This window comes from Delphinapterus leucas, chromosome 2 (genome assembly GCF_059928025.1).
Source record: "Delphinapterus leucas isolate spDelLeu-1000000601 "Yukka" chromosome 2, BTC_Dleu_Yukka2, whole genome shotgun sequence".
In the NCBI taxonomy this organism is placed as follows: domain Eukaryota; kingdom Metazoa; phylum Chordata; class Mammalia; order Artiodactyla; family Monodontidae; genus Delphinapterus; species Delphinapterus leucas.
The window spans coordinates 108,430,382-108,450,825 of NC_143130.1; the positions used below are offsets into that span (position 1 = coordinate 108,430,382).

A 20,444-nucleotide genomic window follows, 5' to 3' on the forward strand; every position below is an offset into this window, starting at 1 on the left:
TCCACACACTCAGGAGAGAGAGCTACTCAATCTGCATGACAACTTCTAGAAAGAAGTGGGAGCAGCAAGGGTCTCAACAGGGGGCTAAGGCCAAAGGGTGAAGACATGCAGGCTCCAGTCAATGAGGGAGAGGAAGGAGGAAATAGACAGCTCCCAGCTTTGATGCTTGTAGGGATTAGTGAATTAGGTGGGTTTGAGGTTCTGGGACACAGTGACCCGGCCCCCATCCCTGTTGCCCTGGGTTCCCATTTCCACGGCCAGCAATGACTCAGCAGCTGTGCGGGATATTGCGCTGAAGCCTTGGGTTACTGTCTTCCCCCACATCACTGGCAGTTCGTGGGCAAGCCTCTTGGGCAGCCTCGGGTGATGAAACCTAGCACAGCAGCAGGAGAACGGGAATGCGAATTCTCAAGCCCCCACCCTCACCCTTCCTTCCTCTTTCAGGGGCTCAAAGTCTGGCAGGAGGAAGACCAGCAGCAACTGACTGGGCAGACTTCCCAGGACGATGCAGCCACTCCTGCTCCTGGTGGTCCTTCTCCTGCCCCCCAGGGCTAGGGCAGGTGAGTGACCGTCCCCATCCTCAGAGGCCAACCCCATCCCATAGACTCTGGAGCCAGACCACTCAGGCACTTCCTAACCCTGTATCATTGGGCAGCTTGTATGAGTTCAGAGTTCCTCAGCTCCATCATCTATAAAACAGGAATTATGTCAGGCCTACCTCAGAGAGTTGACATGAGAGCTAAATGACTTAGTGTACATAAAATTCTTGGAGTCGTCCTGGCACGTACTACTTGCTATATAAACATGCTCTCTGAACTCATTCTGCAGCTCCTGTGGCAGAGCCTAGGAGATAAAGATACAGCAATAGCAGGCCCGCCGGCTCATCCTTAGAGCCTTAAATTCATGAGCTGGCCGTGAGCTGGACTCACAGGGATCTGGGAGACTCCCTGAGGAAGAAAGTACCACGGGGCTTCAGGGAGAGGCTGCCCAGAGGGCTCCAGATCTGCCATCCCCACAGCAGAGGAACCTTCCTCATTATGGGAGGCTGCAGCTGGCCTTGCCTTCTGGGGAGGTGGGAGGGAGCTGAGGCTGGGATGGGGAGCCAGCAGCGTTTCCTGCAGAATCCTGGAGCCTCCCCCAAGGCTGGTGCCCTGCAGACCCAGTTCTCATGAACCACCAGCTTCTCCGGCCCCTGTAGCACCTCTCCTGCCTCGCCATCTTCTGACATTTCTGGAGCCACCAAGCCGAAGCCCACACACCTATCAGTGCAGAGATAAGTGCCTAATGCTTCCTTCCAGGGCAGATCATCGGAGGCCAAGAGGCCAGGCCCCATTCCCACCCTTACATGGCATATGTTCAGATCCAAACTCCACGTCTGCAAACTTGTGGGGGTTTTCTGGTGCGAGAAGACTTTGTGATGACAGCAGCTCACTGCTTGGGAAGGTGAGGCACTAAGGGGCTTCTGGGCACCAGCAGAGCAGGTCCAGAAGATTTCATGAGAGGAGCCATTGAAAGCAGGGTTCTAGCAATAAAGGGGTGAAAAAAGAGCAGGTAGGGCTTGGGGAGCAGGGAGCAGGCCATTGTAAATGGGGAGAAAGGAAGACCTGATCAAAAAGAGCAAGATGGGGAGATGGAAGGCACGCATTGGGGCTCAAAATATGAATTCAAGCTCCTTTCTTATTGTAGGGGAGGCCAAATATAAGGTCGCTGGGTTTCCCACCACCCCCAGCTCAAGGCTGTGGAGACCAAGGGCATAGAGCCCAGTGCCAGAGCCCTCCTGTCCCCACCTTCCCTTGGCTGATGTCTCGCCACCCTGGGCTGTCGTGTGACCTGCATCGGGGAGTGCAGTTCCTGCAGCTCACACCTACCTCTAGGCTCCCTTTCCTTTGCAGACAAATAAGTGTCATCCTGGGGGCCCACAACATCAGCACGTTGGAAAGGACTCAGCAGCGCATACCGGTGCTCAGAGCCATCCCCCACCCCACGTACAATCAGCGGAACAACCAGAATGACATCATGTTACTGCAGGTACCGACCCACTGGTACTTCGCCCGGGCGGCTCCCTCCCAGCTTGGGGGACCAGGGGGGGGAAGCCGAGCAGACTCCCAGGGTGGTGGTGGGCATGGGGTGAGCATGGCACAGACAGTCCCTGAATGCCTGCATGCTTCCTGCCAGCTGAGAAGCAGAGTCACACGTAATCGAGCTGTGAGGCCGGTGGCTCTGCCGCAGACCCAGGACAGCCTGAGTCCTGGGACCCTGTGCACCGTGGCCGGCTGGGGCCTTCTCGGCCTGAACAGGAGAACAGATGTGCTCCAAGACGTGCAGCTGACAGTGCAGAGGAACGGGGAGTGCAGTAGACGCTTCATGTTCTACACTGGCCAAACACAGATTTGTGTGGGTGACCCAAGAGAGAGGAAATCCGCCTTCCTGGTAAGACCACGGGCATCTGCCGACACTGTCCAAGACAAAGGGACGTGGGCAGACTGGGCAGTGGGGACAGACTACATCCCCATGGCCTCAGTCTGGGGCCCAGAGCAGAGTGAGATGGGGGACTTTTCCCCGTCAATCCGGTCTCTGGGGGAATAGCAGGTGCACCAGACACAGGACGTACATGTGCAGCGTTTTCCTGGGGCCGGTGAAGGTACCTTGACCTGGGTTGTTCTGGAGGATAACCATAGCCAGGGCTGAAGCCCAGTGATGGAAAAATCCAGAAGCTTGACTTCTGCTCCCCCTCCCCCTCCCATCTCACACACAGCCAACAGTGGAAGGAGCCCACCCACGCCTGTCTTCCCTGAGGGCGGGCCTTAGGGCCGCAGGAGCGGGGAGGCCTGGAGAATGGAGGCCCGGCTTAGTGTCCCTTCCTCTGGTTGCCCACAGGGGGACTCCGGTGGCCCCCTTGTGTGTAACAACGTGGCCCAGGGCATCGTCTCCTACGGAAACAGGTTTGGGACTCCTCCAGCAGTCTTCACCAGGATTTCCAGCTTCCTGCCCTGGATACGGAGAACGATGAGACGCTTCAAAGAGTGGGGGCTGGAGTGACACCCCCTGTCACTGACTCCCCTTCTCTGGGGCAGAGCCCAGATCCAGGGCGGTTCCCAGAGCCTTAATAAACATCCACATCTAGAGTGGAAATAACCGATTCCTCATTTGTTCATTAAACATGATTCAATACACAGCAAATGTGTGCCAGGACTGAGTGTGAGCTCCTCCAGGAAATGAGGTCTCTTCCCCAGGACAAGTGAACCCCCGTCGCCCCCATCCTGGGAGTCAGGGTGAGCTTCTTCTCTCCTCCAAGCCATGCATTCCTCCATCTCCCCTCCACCCGCTCTGGGGAGTGATGGAAGGACCTATCTCTTCCCAGAGTAAGGCTCCTTATTCTCCACCCTACCAGAGACCCTCCTTTAGGTATTAAAGTGTACCCCCAAACTGTGTGCCACTGGCGTGGGTAGGACAGGCAGATCAAAGGAACGATTGAAATTCTATACAAGGCCCAATTGAACATATGGTTAACAATTCTCAAATCACTGAGAAACAATTAACTTTTAATAGACGACATTGAAACAAAATAGAGAATCATTGGGGAAAAAAGATAAAGTGGGGTCCACACTCCTCATCGTAATCCGAAATGACACTCAGATGGGATCAAAGATCTAAATGTAAAAACTCAATCCATACGAGTACTAGAAGGAGAAAATAATTTACTTCCTTAAAAATATCTAACAAAACACCCATATCAAAGCTGCGCTATTCACAATGCCCGAGAGATGGGAGCAACCCGAGTGTCTATGGACGGCCAGAGTTTCTGAAACCTTTACCCATACCAGCCCTGACTGTACTATAGACCAATGTCCTCATTTTCAATGCGATGAGGGTCTCCTTCTGATTTCGTTACTCTAAAATTATACAATACAGTATGTTGCCTAAAATAACTTGACTTTATACTAAAGATTAGCTTATGACTGATACATCAATATTATATTCAAATAATAGATTTCCGAAGTCACATAGCTTAAAACCGTGCTTTTAACACGTCAAGGTAACTGTAAAGAATCAGCTGGGAAGTTCTTCTCTGTTCATCAAAATGGTAATTACTCCTCGCAGTGGGACATTTCCCACCTGAATTTTTGCAGTTTCCGTAATCTTGAATAATCACTGAACACATATCAAAGCGACTGATATGCAGAAATGCTTTGGTAAATTTGATCATTCTTTGATAACTATTTCTTGCCAGACACTCATTTGCCTAACATTCAGTGTAAGTCATTTATCAACAAAATTTTAATCAATAATACATCTTTGAAATTACTCAGTCATTTTTCCTATATTTGCTACCACCTACCCATAGGAATTCTCTCTTGCTTGTATGTTCTGCGGGAAAACAGCCTCATTGTTAATTGTTTGCGTTGGCAGGTGGAAAGAATACTTGACGATGGAGGGGGGAGGAGAGAGCTGTGGAAGAGCCCTCGTCCAGCCCTTCCTCTCTGTGACATTTACTTAGAGCCCCAGAGCACCGCCCAGGTCAGGACTCAGTCCCCAGGAAACTCCCAGGGCAGACCCATCTCTCCTCTAAGCCTCTCCCTGCCAGTCAGCACTTCCAAGGCAGCTCTCTGCCTCCAGCGGCCCTGCCAGAAACGTTTCTACAGACCTCACCGTGCTCACCTCCAGAGGACAATTCCCTTCATGACCATCCCAGAAGCCACTTCCACCGCCTCTCACAGCTCAGCACCCTCCCCCGATAAGTAAACCGCAGCAGCAGAGCTTTGGCAAGAAACCATTTTGCACACCAAAAGCTAGAGGAAAAGAACACAACTCCTGCCACTTTCTTTCTCCACTTTCCACCTCTGTGCCTTGGAAGCCCTACTGACTTGTCTGGAAAGTCACAAAACCATGGCAAGCTCATGGACAGAAACCCCACCGGGAACTTCTCTCCTGACCCCATAGCTCAGGCAGACTTCCGGTCCCCCAGAGGCCTGGTGCCTGTGCCCTGGGGCAGATCATCAGAGTCAGGAGAAGCTAGCCACTGGCGATTTGTCATAACTATAGCAATGTCACAGAAGTGAGGTCTGGTAACCTTGATAATGGTTGTCTGAGTTTGTCTGGGAAATGGTGGGTGCCCCAGGGGAAAGCCACCTGAACCTCGGGTTGGAGAAGAGAGGGCAGCCTAGGACTGCCTAAGGAAATGTCTTTCTTATAGAAATGTGAAAAAACTCTCAGAAGTGGATGAAATCTTCCAAATACATTATGAACCATTTCAAGGTTTTAGTTGGCATGACCCTCAGAACAACTAAAATACCCATTAGACTGATAACCTATCATGATTACGTTTTCAAGTTTCTGCTGAATTTCCAGAAGTATAATTTCCTCTGGCTACAGTATGATTCACTGTTTTGTGTCTAGAAAAGTTCTATATCATTTCAACAATCCAGAAAAGTTGCCGTGTTAGTGCTTGAGTGTACAATTACAACGTTGACTATTAGTATGTGTTTCAGTCGTAGCCAGCCTCTGATATGGCCTGAATGACCTCACCTCCAGGTATTGACACTGGAGAGTGAAAGCCTTTGCTGGCATGACAGTCATCACTGAGATTTCAAATTCCCAAGCAAGGAGAGACCAGATGACTAATGAAAGCCAGTATGAGTGCACCCACCTCACCTTTTCTACCACAAATAATTGTGAAGCATGGTGCCCAAAACGTCATGGAGGAGGAAACGATCCACAGCAAATCCCTGTGGGGAAAGACAACCCACATCCTGATGCAGACAAAAGACCCAGAACAGGTAAAACGGCAAGTGCCCCATGGTCTGCAGGATGGCTCTGGTAGACCAGCTGTTTGTCAATCGAGTTTCATCATGTCTCATGGTTTTCAAATTGTGGAACTGCCTAGAAGGGAAAGAAAAGAAAGAGATCAAACCTCCACCCCACACCACTTAATCAGAGCTATGCATCTGTTTTAAATATTTGGCATGTGTCCAAATTTTACTTAAGGAAAATATTCATGACTGTAGAAAGAAAAATTTTGAAATACACTGATAGACACTAACCATTAAAACTACGAGGCCAGGTAGTGACCAACACAGCCATGTGGCATGTTCTCCACAGGAACTGGACCCCGGTCTCCCACCTCCCAGCTAGCACTCTCTGAATCAGAATGTTCTGCTCTTCAACTGTATTCTCTTCCAGTCCCTCTGGCCACAGGGCCATTCAGCCTGCTGCTCTTAGATCTATTTGTATTACAGGACCAAGTGATCATCCCATCCGTACGTCTCAGTAAATTGATAGTGTTTGACTAACCTGAGTTTCTTCTGGAATCTCTGTATCCTCTCTTGTGGAAATTCTCCTCAGAGCCTAAGGCTGGGACCTCCTAGACCAAGCCACAAGTTGAGTGTTCTCAAGCCTCATGCCGAACTCACCAGTCAGGCAATGAAGAATACCAGACCAGTGAGAGAAGATCCCATCCTCCACTCTAGGGAGTGGCTCCACTGAGGGTCAGGACGAGGGATGTGGTTTCTGGAGGCAATTCCGCAAATATTTCCTCTGCATCCCCATTCTTCTCAATACAGTGAGTTTTATAGAAAGGCCAGAGGGGGATGCCCAGGTGGGGGCAGTCACTTTTAACTGGGGCTCTTCTTTCCTTGAAAACAAGAACAGAGGCCCTCCCCAGGCTTCAGGCATCTTTCAGTTGTCCCAGATGCCGTCGATACTCCACCCAGATGAGGAAATTTGCTTCTCATTTCTTTCTTTAGCTTACAAAATGGCCAAAAGTGTGGAGCGTTAGGCCTCTCTAGCGTACCTGTACATTCAGGAAAAGGTAGGAGGAACCTTGGCTTCAATTTGGTGGTCAGGGGCAGAAGGATGAATTCAGGCAGGCTTGTTTGTGATGACTTGCCCCCTCCCCAGCTCTCCCTTCATCCCTTCTTTTCTTACAGTCTCCATTTGTATAGGTTTTGTCTACTACCTATTAAGGTGTAAGTGATAAATGAGGTATAAGACTGATGATATGACCGTGCTCAAGACTCTTGCATTTATTTAAGAATCTCTTGCAAATTCATAGCGACACGAAGTAGAATGGTGATTCCCAGGGGCTAGGGGGAAAGGGTAATGGGTAGTTACTGTTTAGTGGGTTCAGAGTTTCAATTTGGGAAGGTGAAAAATTTCTTAAGATGGTTAATGGTGAAGGCTGCACAACGATGTGCATATACTTAATGCCATTGAACTGCACACTTAAAATTGGTTAATAGGTAAATTTTCCATTAGGTATATTTTACCACATAATTTAATTAGTGATTTAAATAGTAATTTAAAAAAAGAATCTTTTGCAATTCAATTGAAAAAAGCCCTAATGGTAGAAGATGTTATTTGGAGAAAGCGGTCAGCTACCTCTTCTGCACATGGACAGCACTGTTGAAGCTACTTTTCCCTTAAGAACACTTAGGTTTCTAGATCAAGGAGAAGAGGCCCCATGTCTGAATGATGTCATAGACCCCAGAAGTAGCTCCATCCCAGCACTTCTCACATGCGAACATAACACAGAAGGAGCAGCTGTGGGAGAGAATGAGCCAGAGGTGCTATCTGAAGAGAGGGCTGGACTGGAAATAAAATGATGAGATCTAGGATAGAAGGGAAGGAGGCATGGGGGAAATCTTGCCCATTCTTCTATGATACTTTATCCTACTTGGAGTTCACTGAGCTTCTTGGTTTTGAACATTAATGCTTCAGGGTTTTTTTTTTTTCCCATCAATATTGTGAAATTTTCAACCGTCTCCCCTGCTTCTGGGACTCCCTAAACATATGTTGCATGTAGTGTCCCACACATCTGACACCCTGTTCATTTTCCTTCTTCCTTTTTTACTTCTGTTCACTGAAAAGTTCTGAAGCAATTACAAATTGGTTAGTGTTAACTTCACAAGAGCAGCCAGCTGCTCTTCTGGAAGGATCGCCAAGCTCAGACACAGGTGCCTTTTGCCCTTGGTCTGTGCAGCAGAGCTAGCTGTGGGTCAGGTGAGGTAGGAGGAGGGGGCGAGTGGAAGGAGAGCAGAGACAACGGCTGATCACTATTACGTGCATCCATGGGGAACCCTGGAAGAAGGGAGGCCTGAGCCATGTGTGGGGTGGAAGTGTAGTCCAAGGTGGAGTCCAAATAGCTCAGAGGAAAACTGCCTATCAGAAAAATGTGAGAGCACTGCCAAATGCACAGGAAACCGGCTGCAGAAACTGTGAAAACTCTCATGGTTCTATGTGACAAGATTCGTTAAAATGATAAACACCTGCTTTGGGCTAAAATTATAGTCTATCATCGTTGATTTTCTGTACTTCCCAAACATCATAAATAATAGTTTATAGGTGCGTTAAAGACCAGTGTGTCAACACAGTTATTTAATAAATTACTGCAACATTGCTGAGCATACTTGTGGTTTGCAAATTGGCGGTGGGGAGGAGAGGTAAATCATCAAAGGTAAGAGACAAATATATCCCCTTTAAGGAACTGTCATTCTTGAGGCAGAGAATGAAAATGAGAAGATATATGTTCTACCTTGTGGGTAATGACTGAGCCAATGATGCAAAAACAGCTTAAACCTTATGTTCAGTTTGAGATAAGATTCTAGAAGTCTTCTCATGTCTGTACGAAATTATAAAAGAACAAATAGAAGTAATCTAAGCTGTCTGGCTGATTGCCTGTATTCTAAGTAGGATCATAGCTTGGAACTTGCCCTTCTAAAGGCTGACAACCCTAAGCACCTGTGTGCAGAGAACTGCGTGAGCAAATATGCCTGGTTCCTCACCAGGAGCAAGGAGCCTTGGGGGGCAGAACATTTGCCCACATCATGGTCTTCCCTAGAGCCCAGATTACCTGGGCCAGGTGGGAGAGGAGTGACCTGGAAAACTTAGAATGAATGACAAAGTTTGTTTATCCTCTTTCCGTCTCTACCTGATGCTTCCCAGCTACTTTAATATTGGGGTCTTTTAAACCTTTGAAATATCAACAAGTTGAGAATAATACTGGCTTTATAAGGGCTACCTGGAACTGGACCACACAATAAACTCAGGTGCATTTGTCTGTCAAACCCCTCTTCTTAAACTCTCCTATTCTGTCATCACCTTATCTTCCTGGTACTCTCATCAATACCCCACCTCCACTTCATCCTCAATCTCTGGTCCTCACCCCCTTCCCCAACAGTTTGCAGTTGCCTGAAACTACCAAGAAATTGATGGATGGCTAGGCTCTTGGCTAATGTGTTTTAGGAAAGACTTTTTCTTGGTACTTTTGCATTTAGAACAACAGCTTCAGCTATCAAAAAAAAACTCCGAAGCTCTGCAAAGAGTATAATTGGATAGTTGTATGCTTTTTTGTTTTTTTTTTCTAGGAAGTAGACAGTTACCTAATGACAAACAAAAAGCATGGTGGAGTCAGATTTATGCTCTTGGAGGATTGAACTTAGAGGAAAGGGACACCATTTCTGATTAGTGCCCAAACCCCCCAAAGCCCTTCCTCCATTCAGAGTTCAGGATTTTCTCTAGGTAAACGTGATCATGCTGACTACCAAGGGCCCAAGAATGGGGTTCTTGCAACACCCTCACCATACAGGCTTTTCTGATGAAAGCTCATGTCTTGAGAATCAGTAGAACCAGGAGTAAATTGGTGGGCCCTGAGCCTGCCCTTTGAAACTCAGGATTGCAAAAACCTGGAAGGAGAAGTCACATGCCACTTCAGGCCTGCTCAGCTTTTCAGAGAATATGCTGCTGCTCCTGTGCTTAGTGGCCAATCTCCTACCTCCAGGGCTGAAAGAGGTAAGTGACTCTCCCTATCCTCAGAGGCCTGGCTTATTCCAGCAGCAGCACTTCCCCAGTGCCCCAGCAAGACTATTGCTATGATTGTTCCTTGCCTCAGTCCATTCCCAGAAATTTGCTAAACCCCAGACCTGCCACTGGGTATATAGTGCACAGATTACAGGAAAGACTTCCACGGAGACCTGGTGGGTCTTCTCCTCTCCACAGGTCACACCTTGGCACATGGAAAGTTACTTATAATTAGGATGGCACAGGATCCTGGTGTGGAGGCAAAGCTGAAAATGAGGCTTATAACTTCCCATTCTCCAAAGCTAAGAGTGGGTTGCTCTATCCCAAGAGCTATTGTCTAGACCAAGAATGAAAGAGCTATCTTACACTGTTTCCTAGATGTCACCTTCTCACTCTCCCCACTTTCTTGATCCACCCTGCTCCACCAGGGCAGATATATCCAGAACCTAAGTGGGCCTCTCAGTGTTGCCTCACCACTGATCATGGCCCTAATGGAAGCTGGCTTCCACCCAGGCCCCCTCCTCCCATTTCCCAACCTCACTCTGATTTCTAATCCCGTACATGTGTTCCTCTTTATCTTGATGGCTAAATTCCTTAAAAAGCTAAACCTGTGCTGAGGTTCAGGCTGCATTAGGACCAAAAGCAATTTGGGGGACTGTTCATTCACTTATCCAACAAGTATTTGTGGGACATTTACTATGTGCCTGACTCATGATGGGGGAGAAAGAAGCCAGAGCATTCCGCTCCATGAGCTCAAATTTTCAGGGTTTAGAAACCAGTCTCACCTGGAAGTAAGCAGGGCACAGGGGGTCTGAAAATCTCGGGGACAAAGAAATAACCAGGGTAGGTCAGAGAGATTTATTTCCAGGTCTTCTAGATGGTTTATCTGGAAGACAGATCCCTTCCCCTTCACATGTATTTGAAGTGCTCCAGAACAAGGGCTGAGCTCCTCATCTCTACAGGGAGATAAGAGCTAAGCAAGGAAACAGGTCATGCTGCAAGCCCGCCGTGCTGCCCAGGGAAGCCTGGAGCCCCCATCTCATTGTGCTGAGTCCCTGAAGACCACTGCAGACTATCCTCCTCTGGACATCCCATTGTTTTAGGTCACGAGGCAGTGCCCGTCCTGTTTCCTATGAACAGAGAGATCCAGGGAAATTTTCTCTTTCAGGAGAGATCAAATGAGGCAGAAAGACCAGACCGCAAGCCCCACCCTACATGGTCTCTGTATGTTTCTATGACAACAAACAAGACTGGAGCAGATGTAGGGGTTTCCTGGCATAAGACAACATCGTGTTGACTGCGGCTCACTGGGACAGAAGGTGAGGAGCACAAAAGAGTCTTGTCTTTCTGGGAACCCATAGTACCATCCCAGGGCTTGTAACTCAGGAAGGTCCCTGAGCAGGCAGAGCCAATGGCTAGTCAGTGGAGCCATCTGATCTGCTCCGGCCAGGGCAAAGTGAGTGTGGGATACTGGGCGGGGGGAGTGTTTGGAGAGAGGCCTGTTTGAGTCTGTTTCTCTTTCGTAGATAGGTTCATCTGTGTCATATTTTAGATTTCACATATAAGTGATATCATATGGTTTTTGTCTTTCATTTTCTGACTTATTTCACTTAGTATGATAAACTCTAGTTGCATCCATGTTACTGCAAATGGTGCTATTTCAGTCATAAAAAAGAACAAGTGGTATTCTATTGTATACGTGTACCACATCTTCTTTATCCATTCATCTGTTGATGGACATTTAGGTTGCTACCATGTCTTGCCTATTGTGAATGGTGCTGCTATGAACATAGGAGTGCAGGTATCTTTTAGGATTAGAGTTTTGTCGGGATATACGCCCAGGAGTGGTACTGCTGGCGACAAAGAAATCTTGATGGGTATCAGACTAATGGGTATTTTAGTTGTTCTGGGGGTCATGCCAACTAAAATCTTGAAATGGTTCACAATGTATTTGGAAGATTTCATCCACTTCTGAGAGTTTTTTCACATTTCTATAAGAAAGACATTTCCTTAGGCGGTCCTGGGCTGTCCTCTCTTCTCCAACCCGAGGTTAAGGTGGCTTTCCCCTGGGGCACCCACCATTTCCCAGACAAACTCAGACAACCATTATCAAGGTTACCAGACCTCACTTCTGTGACGTTGCTATAGTTATGACAAATCGCCAGTGGCTAGCTTCTCCTGACTCTGATGCTCTGCCCCAGGGCACAGGCACCAGGCCTCTGGGGGACCGGAAGTCTGCCTGAGCTATGGGGTCAGGAGAGAAGTTCCCGGTGGGGTTTCTGTCCATGAGCTTGCCATGGTTTTGTGACTTTCCAGACAAGTCAGTAGGGCTTCCAAGGCACAGAGGTGGAAAGTGGAGAAAGAAAGTGGCAGGAGTTGTGTTCTTTTCCTCTAGCTTTTGGTGTGCAAAATGGTTTCTTGCCAAAGCTCTGCTGCTGCGGTTTACTTATCGGGGGAGGGTGCTGAGCTGTGAGAGGCGGTGGAAGTGGCTTCTGGGATGGTCATGAAGGGAATTGTCCTCTGGAGGTGAGCACGGTGAGGTCTGTAGAAACGTTTCTGGCAGGGCCGCTGGAGGCAGAGAGCTGCCTTGGAAGTGCTGACTGGCAGGGAGAGGCTTAGAGGAGAGATGGGTCTGCCCTGGGAGTTTCCTGGGGACTGAGTCCTGACCTGGGCGGTGCTCTGGGGCTCTAAGTAAATGTCACAGAGAGGAAGGGCTGGACGAGGGCTCTTCCACAGCTCTCTCCTCCCCCCTCCATCGTCAAGTATTCTTTCCACCTGCCAACGCAAACAATTAACAATGAGGCTGTTTTCCCGCAGAACATACAAGCAAGAGAGAATTCCTATGGGTAGGTGGTAGCAAATATAGGAAAAATGACTGAGTAATTTCAAAGATGTATTATTGATTAAAATTTTGTTGATAAATGACTTACACTGAATGTTAGGCAAATGAGTGTCTGGCAAGAAATAGTTATCAAAGAATGATCAAATTTACCAAAGCATTTCTGCATATCAGTCGCTTTGATATGTGTTCAGTGATTATTCAAGATTACGGAAACTGCAAAAATTCAGGTGGGAAATGTCCCACTGCGAGGAGTAATTACCATTTTGATGAACAGAGAAGAACTTCCCAGCTGATTCTTTACAGTTACCTTGACGTGTTAAAAGCACGGTTTTAAGCTATGTGACTTCGGAAATCTATTATTTGAATATAATATTGATGTATCAGTCATAAGCTAATCTTTAGTATAAAGTCAAGTTATTTTAGGCAACATACTGTATTGTATAATTTTAGAGTAACGAAATCAGAAGGAGACCCTCATCGCATTGAAAATGAGGACATTGGTCTATAGTACAGTCAGGGCTGGTATGGGTAAAGGTTTCAGAAACTCTGGCCGTCCATAGACACTCGGGTTGCTCCCATCTCTCGGGCATTGTGAATAGCGCAGCTTTGATATGGGTGTTTTGTTAGATATTTTTAAGGAAGTAAATTATTTTCTCCTTCTAGTACTCGTATGGATTGAGTTTTTACATTTAGATCTTTGATCCCATCTGAGTGTCATTTCGGATTACGATGAGGAGTGTGGACCCCACTTTATCTTTTTTCCCCAATGAGTCTCTATTTTGTTTCAATGTCGTCTATTAAAAGTTAATTGTTTCTCAGTGATTTGAGAATTGTTAACCATATGTTCAATTGGGCCTTGTATAGAATTTCAATCGTTCCTTTGATCTGCCTGTCCTACCCACGCCAGTGGCACACAGTTTGGGGGTACACTTTAATACCTAAAGGAGGGTCTCTGGTAGGGTGGAGAATAAGGAGCCTTACTCTGGGAAGAGATAGGTCCTTCCATCACTCCCCAGAGCGGGTGGAGGGGAGATGGAGGAATGCATGGCTTGGAGGAGAGAAGAAGCTCACCCTGACTCCCAGGATGGGGGCGACGGGGGTTCACTTGTCCTGGGGAAGAGACCTCATTTCCTGGAGGAGCTCACACTCAGTCCTGGCACACATTTGCTGTGTATTGAATCATGTTTAATGAACAAATGAGGAATCGGTTATTTCCACTCTAGATGTGGATGTTTATTAAGGCTCTGGGAACCGCCCTGGATCTGGGCTCTGCCCCAGAGAAGGGGAGTCAGTGACAGGGGGTGTCACTCCAGCCCCCACTCTTTGAAGCGTCTCATCGTTCTCCGTATCCAGGGCAGGAAGCTGGAAATCCTGGTGAAGACTGCTGGAGGAGTCCCAAACCTGTTTCCGTAGGAGACGATGCCCTGGGCCACGTTGTTACACACAAGGGGGCCACCGGAGTCCCCCTGTGGGCAACCAGAGGAAGGGACACTAAGCCGGGCCTCCATTCTCCAGGCCTCCCCGCTCCTGCGGCCCTAAGGCCCGCCCTCAGGGAAGACAGGCGTGGGTGGGCTCCTTCCACTGTTGGCTGTGTGTGAGATGGGAGGGGGAGGGGGAGCAGAAGTCAAGCTTCTGGATTTTTCCATCACTGGGCTTCAGCCCTGGCTATGGTTATCCTCCAGAACAACCCAGGTCAAGGTACCTTCACCGGCCCCAGGAAAACGCTGCACATGTACGTCCTGTGTCTGGTGCACCTGCTATTCCCCCAGAGACCGGATTGACGGGGAAAAGTCCCCCACCTCATTCTGCTCTGGGCCCCAGACTGAGGCCATGGGGATGTAGTCTGTCCCCACTGCCCAGTCTGCCCACGTCCCTTTGTCTCGGACAGTGTCGGCAGATGCCCGTGGTCTTACCAGGAAGGCGGATTTCCTCTCTCTTGGGTCACCCACACAAATCTGTGTTTGGCCAGTGTAGAACATGAAGCGTCTACTGCACTCCCCGTTCCTCTGCACTGTCAGCTGCACGTCTTGGAGCACATCTGTTCTCCTGTTCAGGCCGAGAAGGCCCCAGCCTGCCACGGTGCACAGGGTCCCAGGACTCAGGCTGTCCTGGGTCTGCGGCAGAGCCACCGGCCTCACAGCTCGATTACGTGTGACTCTGCTTCTCAGCTGGCAGGAAGCATGCAGGCATTCAGGGACTGTCTGTGCCATGCTCACCCCATGCCCACCACCACCCTGGGAGTCTGCTCGGCTTCCCCCTCCCTGGTCCCCCAAGCTGGGAGGGAGCCGCCCGGGCGAAGTACCAGTGGGTCGGTACCTGCAGTAACATGATGTCATTCTGGTTGTTCCGCTGATTGTACGTGGGGTGGGGGATGGCTCTGAGCACCGGTATGCGCTGCTGAGTCCTTTCCAACGTGCTGATGTTGTGGGCCCCCAGGATGACACTTATTTGTCTGCAAAGGAAAGGGAGCCTAGAGGTAGGTGTGAGCTGCAGGAACTGCACTCCCCGATGCAGGTCACACGACAGCCCAGGGTGGCGAGACATCAGCCAAGGGAAGGTGGGGACAGGAGGGCTCTGGCACTGGGCTCTATGCCCTTGGTCTCCACAGCCTTGAGCTGGGGGTGGTGGGAAACCCAGCGACCTTATATTTGGCCTCCCCTACAATAAGAAAGGAGCTTGAATTCATATTTTGAGCCCCAATGCGTGCCTTCCATCTCCCCATCTTGCTCTTTTTGATCAGGTCCTCCTTTCTCCCCATTTACAATGGCCTGCTCCCTAAGCCCTACCTGCTCTTTTTTCACCCCTTTATTGCTAGAACCCTGCTTTCAATGGCTCCTCTCATGAAATCTTCTGGACCTGCTCTGCTGGTGCCCAGAAGCCCCTTAGTGCCTCACCTTCCCAAGCAGTGAGCTGCTGTCATCACAAAGTCTTCTCGCACCAGAAAACCCCCACAAGTTTGCAGACGTGGAGTTTGGATCTGAACATATGCCATGTAAGGGTGGGAATGGGGCCTGGCCTCTTGGCCTCCGATGATCTGCCCTGGAAGGAAGCATTAGGCACTTATCTCTGCACTGATATGTGTGTGGGCTTCGGCTTGGTGGCTCCAGAAATGTCAGAAGATGGCGAGGCAGGAGAGGTGCTACAGGGGCCGGAGAAGCTGGTGGTTCATGAGAACTGGGTCTGCAGGGCACCAGCCTTGGGGGAGGCTCCAGGATTCTGCAGGAAACGCTGCTGGCTCCCCATCCCAGCCTCAGCTCCCTCCCACCTCCCCAGAAGGCAAGGCCAGCTGCAGCCTCCCATAATGAGGAAGGTTCCTCTGCTGTGGGGATGGCAGATCTGGAGCCCTCTGGGCAGCCTCTCCCTGAAGTCCCGTGGTACTTTCTTCCTCAGGGAGTCTCCCAGATCCCTGTGAGTCCAGCTCACGGCCAGCTCATGAATTTAAGGCTCTAAGGATGAGCCGGCGGGCCTGCTATTGCTGTATCTTTATCTCCTAGGCTCTGCCACAGGAGCTGCAGAATGAGTTCAGAGAGCATGTTTATATAGCAAGTAGTACGTGCCAGGACGACTCCAAGAATTTTATGTACACTAAGTCATTTAGCTCTCATGTCAACTCTCTGAGGTAGGCCTGACATAATTCCTGTTTTATAGATGATGGAGCTGAGGAACTCTGAACTCATACAAGCTGCCCAATGATACAGGGTTAGGAAGTGCCTGAGTGGTCTGGCTCCAGAGTCTATGGGATGGGGTTGGCCTCTGAGGATGGGGACGGTCACTCACCTGCCCTAGCCCTGGGGGGCAGGAGAAGGACCACCAGGAGCAGGAGTGGCTGCATCGTCCTGGGAAGTCTGCCCAGTCAGTTGCTGCTGGTCTTCCTCCTGCCAGACTTTGAGCCCCTGAAAGAGGAAGGAAGGGTGAGGGTGGGGGCTTGAGAATTCGCATTCCCGTTCTCCTGCTGCTGTGCTAGGTTTCATCACCCGAGGCTGCCCAAGAGGCTTGCCCACGAACTGCCAGTGATGTGGGGGAAGACAGTAACCCAAGGCTTCAGCGCAATATCCCGCACAGCTGCTGAGTCATTGCTGGCCGTGGAAATGGGAACCCAGGGCAACAGGGATGGGGGCCGGGTCACTGTGTCCCAGAACCTCAAACCCACCTAATTCAATAATCCCTACAAGCATCAAAGCTGGGAGCTGTCTATTTCCTCCTTCCTCTCCCTCATTGACTGGAGCCTGCATGTCTTCACCCTTTGGCCTTAGCCCCCTGTTGAGACCCTTGCTGCTCCCACTTCTTTCTAGAAGTTGTCATGCAGATTGAGTAGCTCTCTCTCCTGAGTGTGTGGAGGGCACCGCCAGAGAAAGGAAAGGGAAGAATGAGGCTCTGCCATTGACCATTATGCTCTCAGGTCACTTGAGCCCCAGCAAACTCTCAGTGAAATCCTGACACTGTGGACGACTTCTGTTCTCCTGCTTCCTACTCAAGGCAAAGGCCTTTATGTCCCAGAAGGTTCTCTGCATGCAGAAAAGGCCTAGTGACTTGATTTTGTTGCAAGCCATCAGACCCCGGTGGAAAAACATCTCAAATCCTATTCATCCATGGTATAAGAGTCCCATCAACCTAATCCCATCTCTGCCCCGGGGGTGACAGCTCCTAAGAAGGAGGTACGTCACTGCTGTGCTCCCTGTAACACATGAAGAAGTGGACCCAGGCATTCATCACTGAGAGAAAGGCACGGCAGAGTCCTGCAGAGTAACACAGGGGGCTGTGAGACACTCTTAAAAATACTTAGAAGACTGTGTTGGCACAGAAAAACATTATAGTATGGTAAAATTTTTGCAAAAGTATCAGAATTGAAAACTAATACAATTCTCAGTCTTTTATGGATTGTGATAACCCACTTGAAAATCTTATGAAAGTTAAAGATCTCCTCCCTATATATAAATACACACCGATTATCACCAATTTTAAAGCTGTAAAGATCTTAATTCCTTCTCTACTACACTCTCAGTGATTGCAACTTCATGATATTTCTTCATGTATCTGAAAAGTAATATGCAGAAAATGGAAAAAAAGCAAAAATAGTATAAGGGCTTTATTAGTGCCTTAGTAGTTGGGTAAATTTAATTTATTGTTACTTAAATTTTTAACTCTTAATTTTGTTTTAAAATTATTACTCTAACTTAAACAAAGGGGAAAGTAGAAACAACAGACTGCCCATGTGAAAAAAGAGGAGTAAAATATATGTTCCCAATGATCTGAATAGAGATGTAGATAGGGGATTTCATTAACAGTGACTAGGATTCCATGCCAATTTTCCCACCAGAAACAACCCAAAACAAACCTGTTTAAAATGTATAAAAACCTTAGAGGTCTTGAAGAACTCCCAAAGCAAGAGAGATTATTAGGTTAAAACAGAAGGAATAATGGGAATCCAGCAGTAGCTATTATTATTCTGAGGTAATTTGCTGAACCCACAAAATTTGCACTTTTGTTTTGATGACCATATAAGGTGAGGAGTGTAGAAATGAAAGACCAAGACCCACACAAGCAGGTCTGGTCAAACCCTCCCCTCAATAAGCTGGGAACTTAAAAGTCTACACGCTCAAAGTAACCAAAAAGAGGTATTGGGCTAGCTCTTGCAAATAATTTCGTGAAAGATTGTAATTACCTGGACTTTTTATGGACTCTCAAACCTTGAATTGCCATTAATGTGGTTATATCTTGTGTACCAAAGTACCTGGCAGAGTCAAATGTAAATCTAGAGGAAATTCACTTAATTCCAGAATTTGACACCTAAAATTTTATTTTTCAAGTTTAATGACAAACATCTAGTCAAATGTAAACAGATCAACAAGCAAACAAAGATACAAGACACCATGACTCAGAAACAATAGATAAGAAAAGAGGGGAAAAAACCCCCGTTAATTATTGGGATAATATTGTTAGTATAATAAAATACAGATTGAAAAACTATTATGTTGAAATAAAAACAAACCTTAAAAGAATTCCAGGGAACATGAACCTTAAAAAAAGTGACATAACATTTGAAAGAGAACTAAATACGACTTTCAAAAGTGAAAAAATGAAAAACTAAAATTAAAATCTCAGTGAATAGAGTTAATAACAGTTTAGACAAACATGAAAAGAGAATTACTGACCTAAATTAGTTCAGAGATCTTCCTGCTTAAGGAAGGAAATGAGCTGCCGACTGGAGTGGTGAGCAGGCTTACTCAGCATCAGAAGAGTGATCGAACAGAGCCAATCTGCAAGGACTGGAAAGTGAATTACAACAGGAGAAAATTAGACTTCTATGCAGTGGATGCTGGGTACATATTTAGAAGCCTAAGACGTGTAGCTAACAGGGTCTTGGTGCTCTGGTCTGGTGTCAGGCCTAAGCCTCTGAGGTGGGAGAGCCGAGTTCAGGACATTGGACCACTAGAGACCTCCTGGCCCCATGCAGTATCAATCGGTGAGAGCTCTCCCAGAGATTTCCATCTCAACTTTAAGACCCAGCTCCACCCAATGGCCAGCAAGCTCCATTGTTGGACGCCCCATGCCAATCAACTAGCAAGACAGGAACAAAACCCCACCCACTAGCAGAGAGGCTGCCTGAAATCGTGCTAAGTTCACAGACACCACAAAACACACCCCAGGACGTGGCCCTGCCCACCAGAAAGACAAGATCCAGCCCCACACACTAGAACACAGGCACCAGTCCCCTCCACAAGGAAGCCTACACAAGCCACTGAACCAACCTCACCCGACTGGGGGCAGACACCAAAAACAACAGGAACTGCAAATCTGCAGCCTGTGAAAAGGAGACCCCAAACACAGTAAGTTAAAATGACAAGACAGAGAAACATGCAGCAGATGAAGGAGCAAGGTAAAAACTCACCAGACCAAACAAATGAAGAAGAAATAAGCAGTCTATCCAAAAAAGAATTCAGAGTAACGATAGTAAAGATTTTCCAAAATCTTGGAAATAGAATGGAAAAAATACAAGAAATGTTTAACAAGGACCTAGAAGAACTAAAGAGCAAACAAACAATGATGAACAACACAAATAATGAGATTAAAAATTCTCTAGAAGGAATCAAGAGCAGAATAACTGAGGCAGAAGAACAGATAAGTGATCTGGAAGATAAAATAGTGGAAATAACTACCACAGAGCAGAATAAAGAAAAAAGAATGAAAACAATTGAGGACAGTCTAAGAGACCTCTGCGACAACATTAAACACACCAACATTTGACTTATAGGGGTCCCAGAAGAAGAAGAGAAAAAGAAAGGGTCTGAGAAAATATCTGAAGAGATTATGGTTGAAAACTTCCCTCACATGGGAAAGGAAATAGTCAGTGAAGTCCAGGAGGCACAGAGAGTCCCATACAGGATAAATCCAAAGAGAAGCATGCCACGACACATATTAATCAAACTGTCAAAAATTAAATACAAAGAAAAAATATTAAAAGCAGCAAGGGAAAAGCAACAAATAACATAGAAGGGAATCCCCATAAAGTTAACAGCTGATCTTTCAGCAGAAACTCTGCAAGCCAGAAGGGACTGGCAGGACGTATATAAAGTGATGAAGGGGAAAACCTACAACCAAGATTACTCTACCCAGCAAGGATCTCATTCAGATTCGATGGAGAAATTAAACCTATATAGACAAGCAAAAGTTAAGAGAATTCAGCACAACCAAAGCAGCTTTACAACAAATGCTAAAGGAATTCTCTAGGCAGGAAACACAAGAGAAGGAAAAGACCTACAAAAACAAACCGAAAACAATTTAGAAAATGGTAATAGGAACAAACATA

General features: G+C 47.6%; 2 protein-coding genes across 9 annotated transcripts in view; one reads left to right on the forward strand and one right to left on the reverse strand.

The window, feature by feature from the left end:
- The window catches only part of LOC111164135 (cathepsin G-like), a 29,248-nt gene extending 20,846 nt beyond the window's left edge, over positions 1-8,402 (forward strand). For 3 of the 5 annotated variants that reach the window (XM_089907532.1, XM_089907534.1, XM_089907533.1), the window contains 5 exons: positions 445-560; positions 1,299-1,443; positions 1,893-2,028; positions 2,176-2,430; positions 4,411-8,402. In XM_089907532.1, coding sequence (XP_089763658.1) covers positions 506-560; positions 1,299-1,443; positions 1,893-2,028; positions 2,176-2,430; positions 4,411-4,743 — 924 coding nt within the window. In that variant the 5' untranslated portion in view covers positions 445-505 and the 3' untranslated portion in view covers positions 4,744-8,402. Of the gene's footprint in view, positions 1-444; positions 561-1,298; positions 1,444-1,892; positions 2,029-2,175; positions 2,431-2,755; positions 3,136-4,410 lie in introns of those variants that run through there. The other 2 variants (XM_089907536.1, XM_089907535.1) reach the window with 2 other exon arrangements.
- A 3,025-nt stretch (positions 8,403-11,427) lies between these two features.
- LOC111171097 (cathepsin G-like) lies at positions 11,428-19,376 on the reverse strand. Of its 4 annotated transcripts, none has more exons than XM_022566741.3 (6): positions 18,790-19,376; positions 16,415-16,530; positions 15,532-15,676; positions 14,954-15,089; positions 14,551-14,805; positions 11,428-12,570 (listed from the first exon to the last, which is right to left on the reverse strand). In XM_022566741.3, the coding sequence occupies exons 2-6, from the start codon at positions 16,467-16,469 to the stop codon at positions 12,238-12,240; spliced, it is 924 nt and encodes a 307-aa protein (XP_022422449.2). In that variant the 5' UTR covers positions 16,470-16,530; positions 18,790-19,376; the 3' UTR covers positions 11,428-12,237. The 4 variants fall into 4 exon arrangements, with proteins under 4 accessions (XP_022422449.2, XP_022422448.2, XP_022422447.2 ...); XM_022566740.3 differs by lacking the exon at positions 18,790-19,376 and adding an exon at positions 17,023-17,561; XM_022566739.3 differs by lacking the exon at positions 18,790-19,376 and having other exon boundaries at positions 11,429-12,570; positions 16,415-17,560.
- Positions 19,377-20,444: the final 1,068 nt, after the last annotated feature.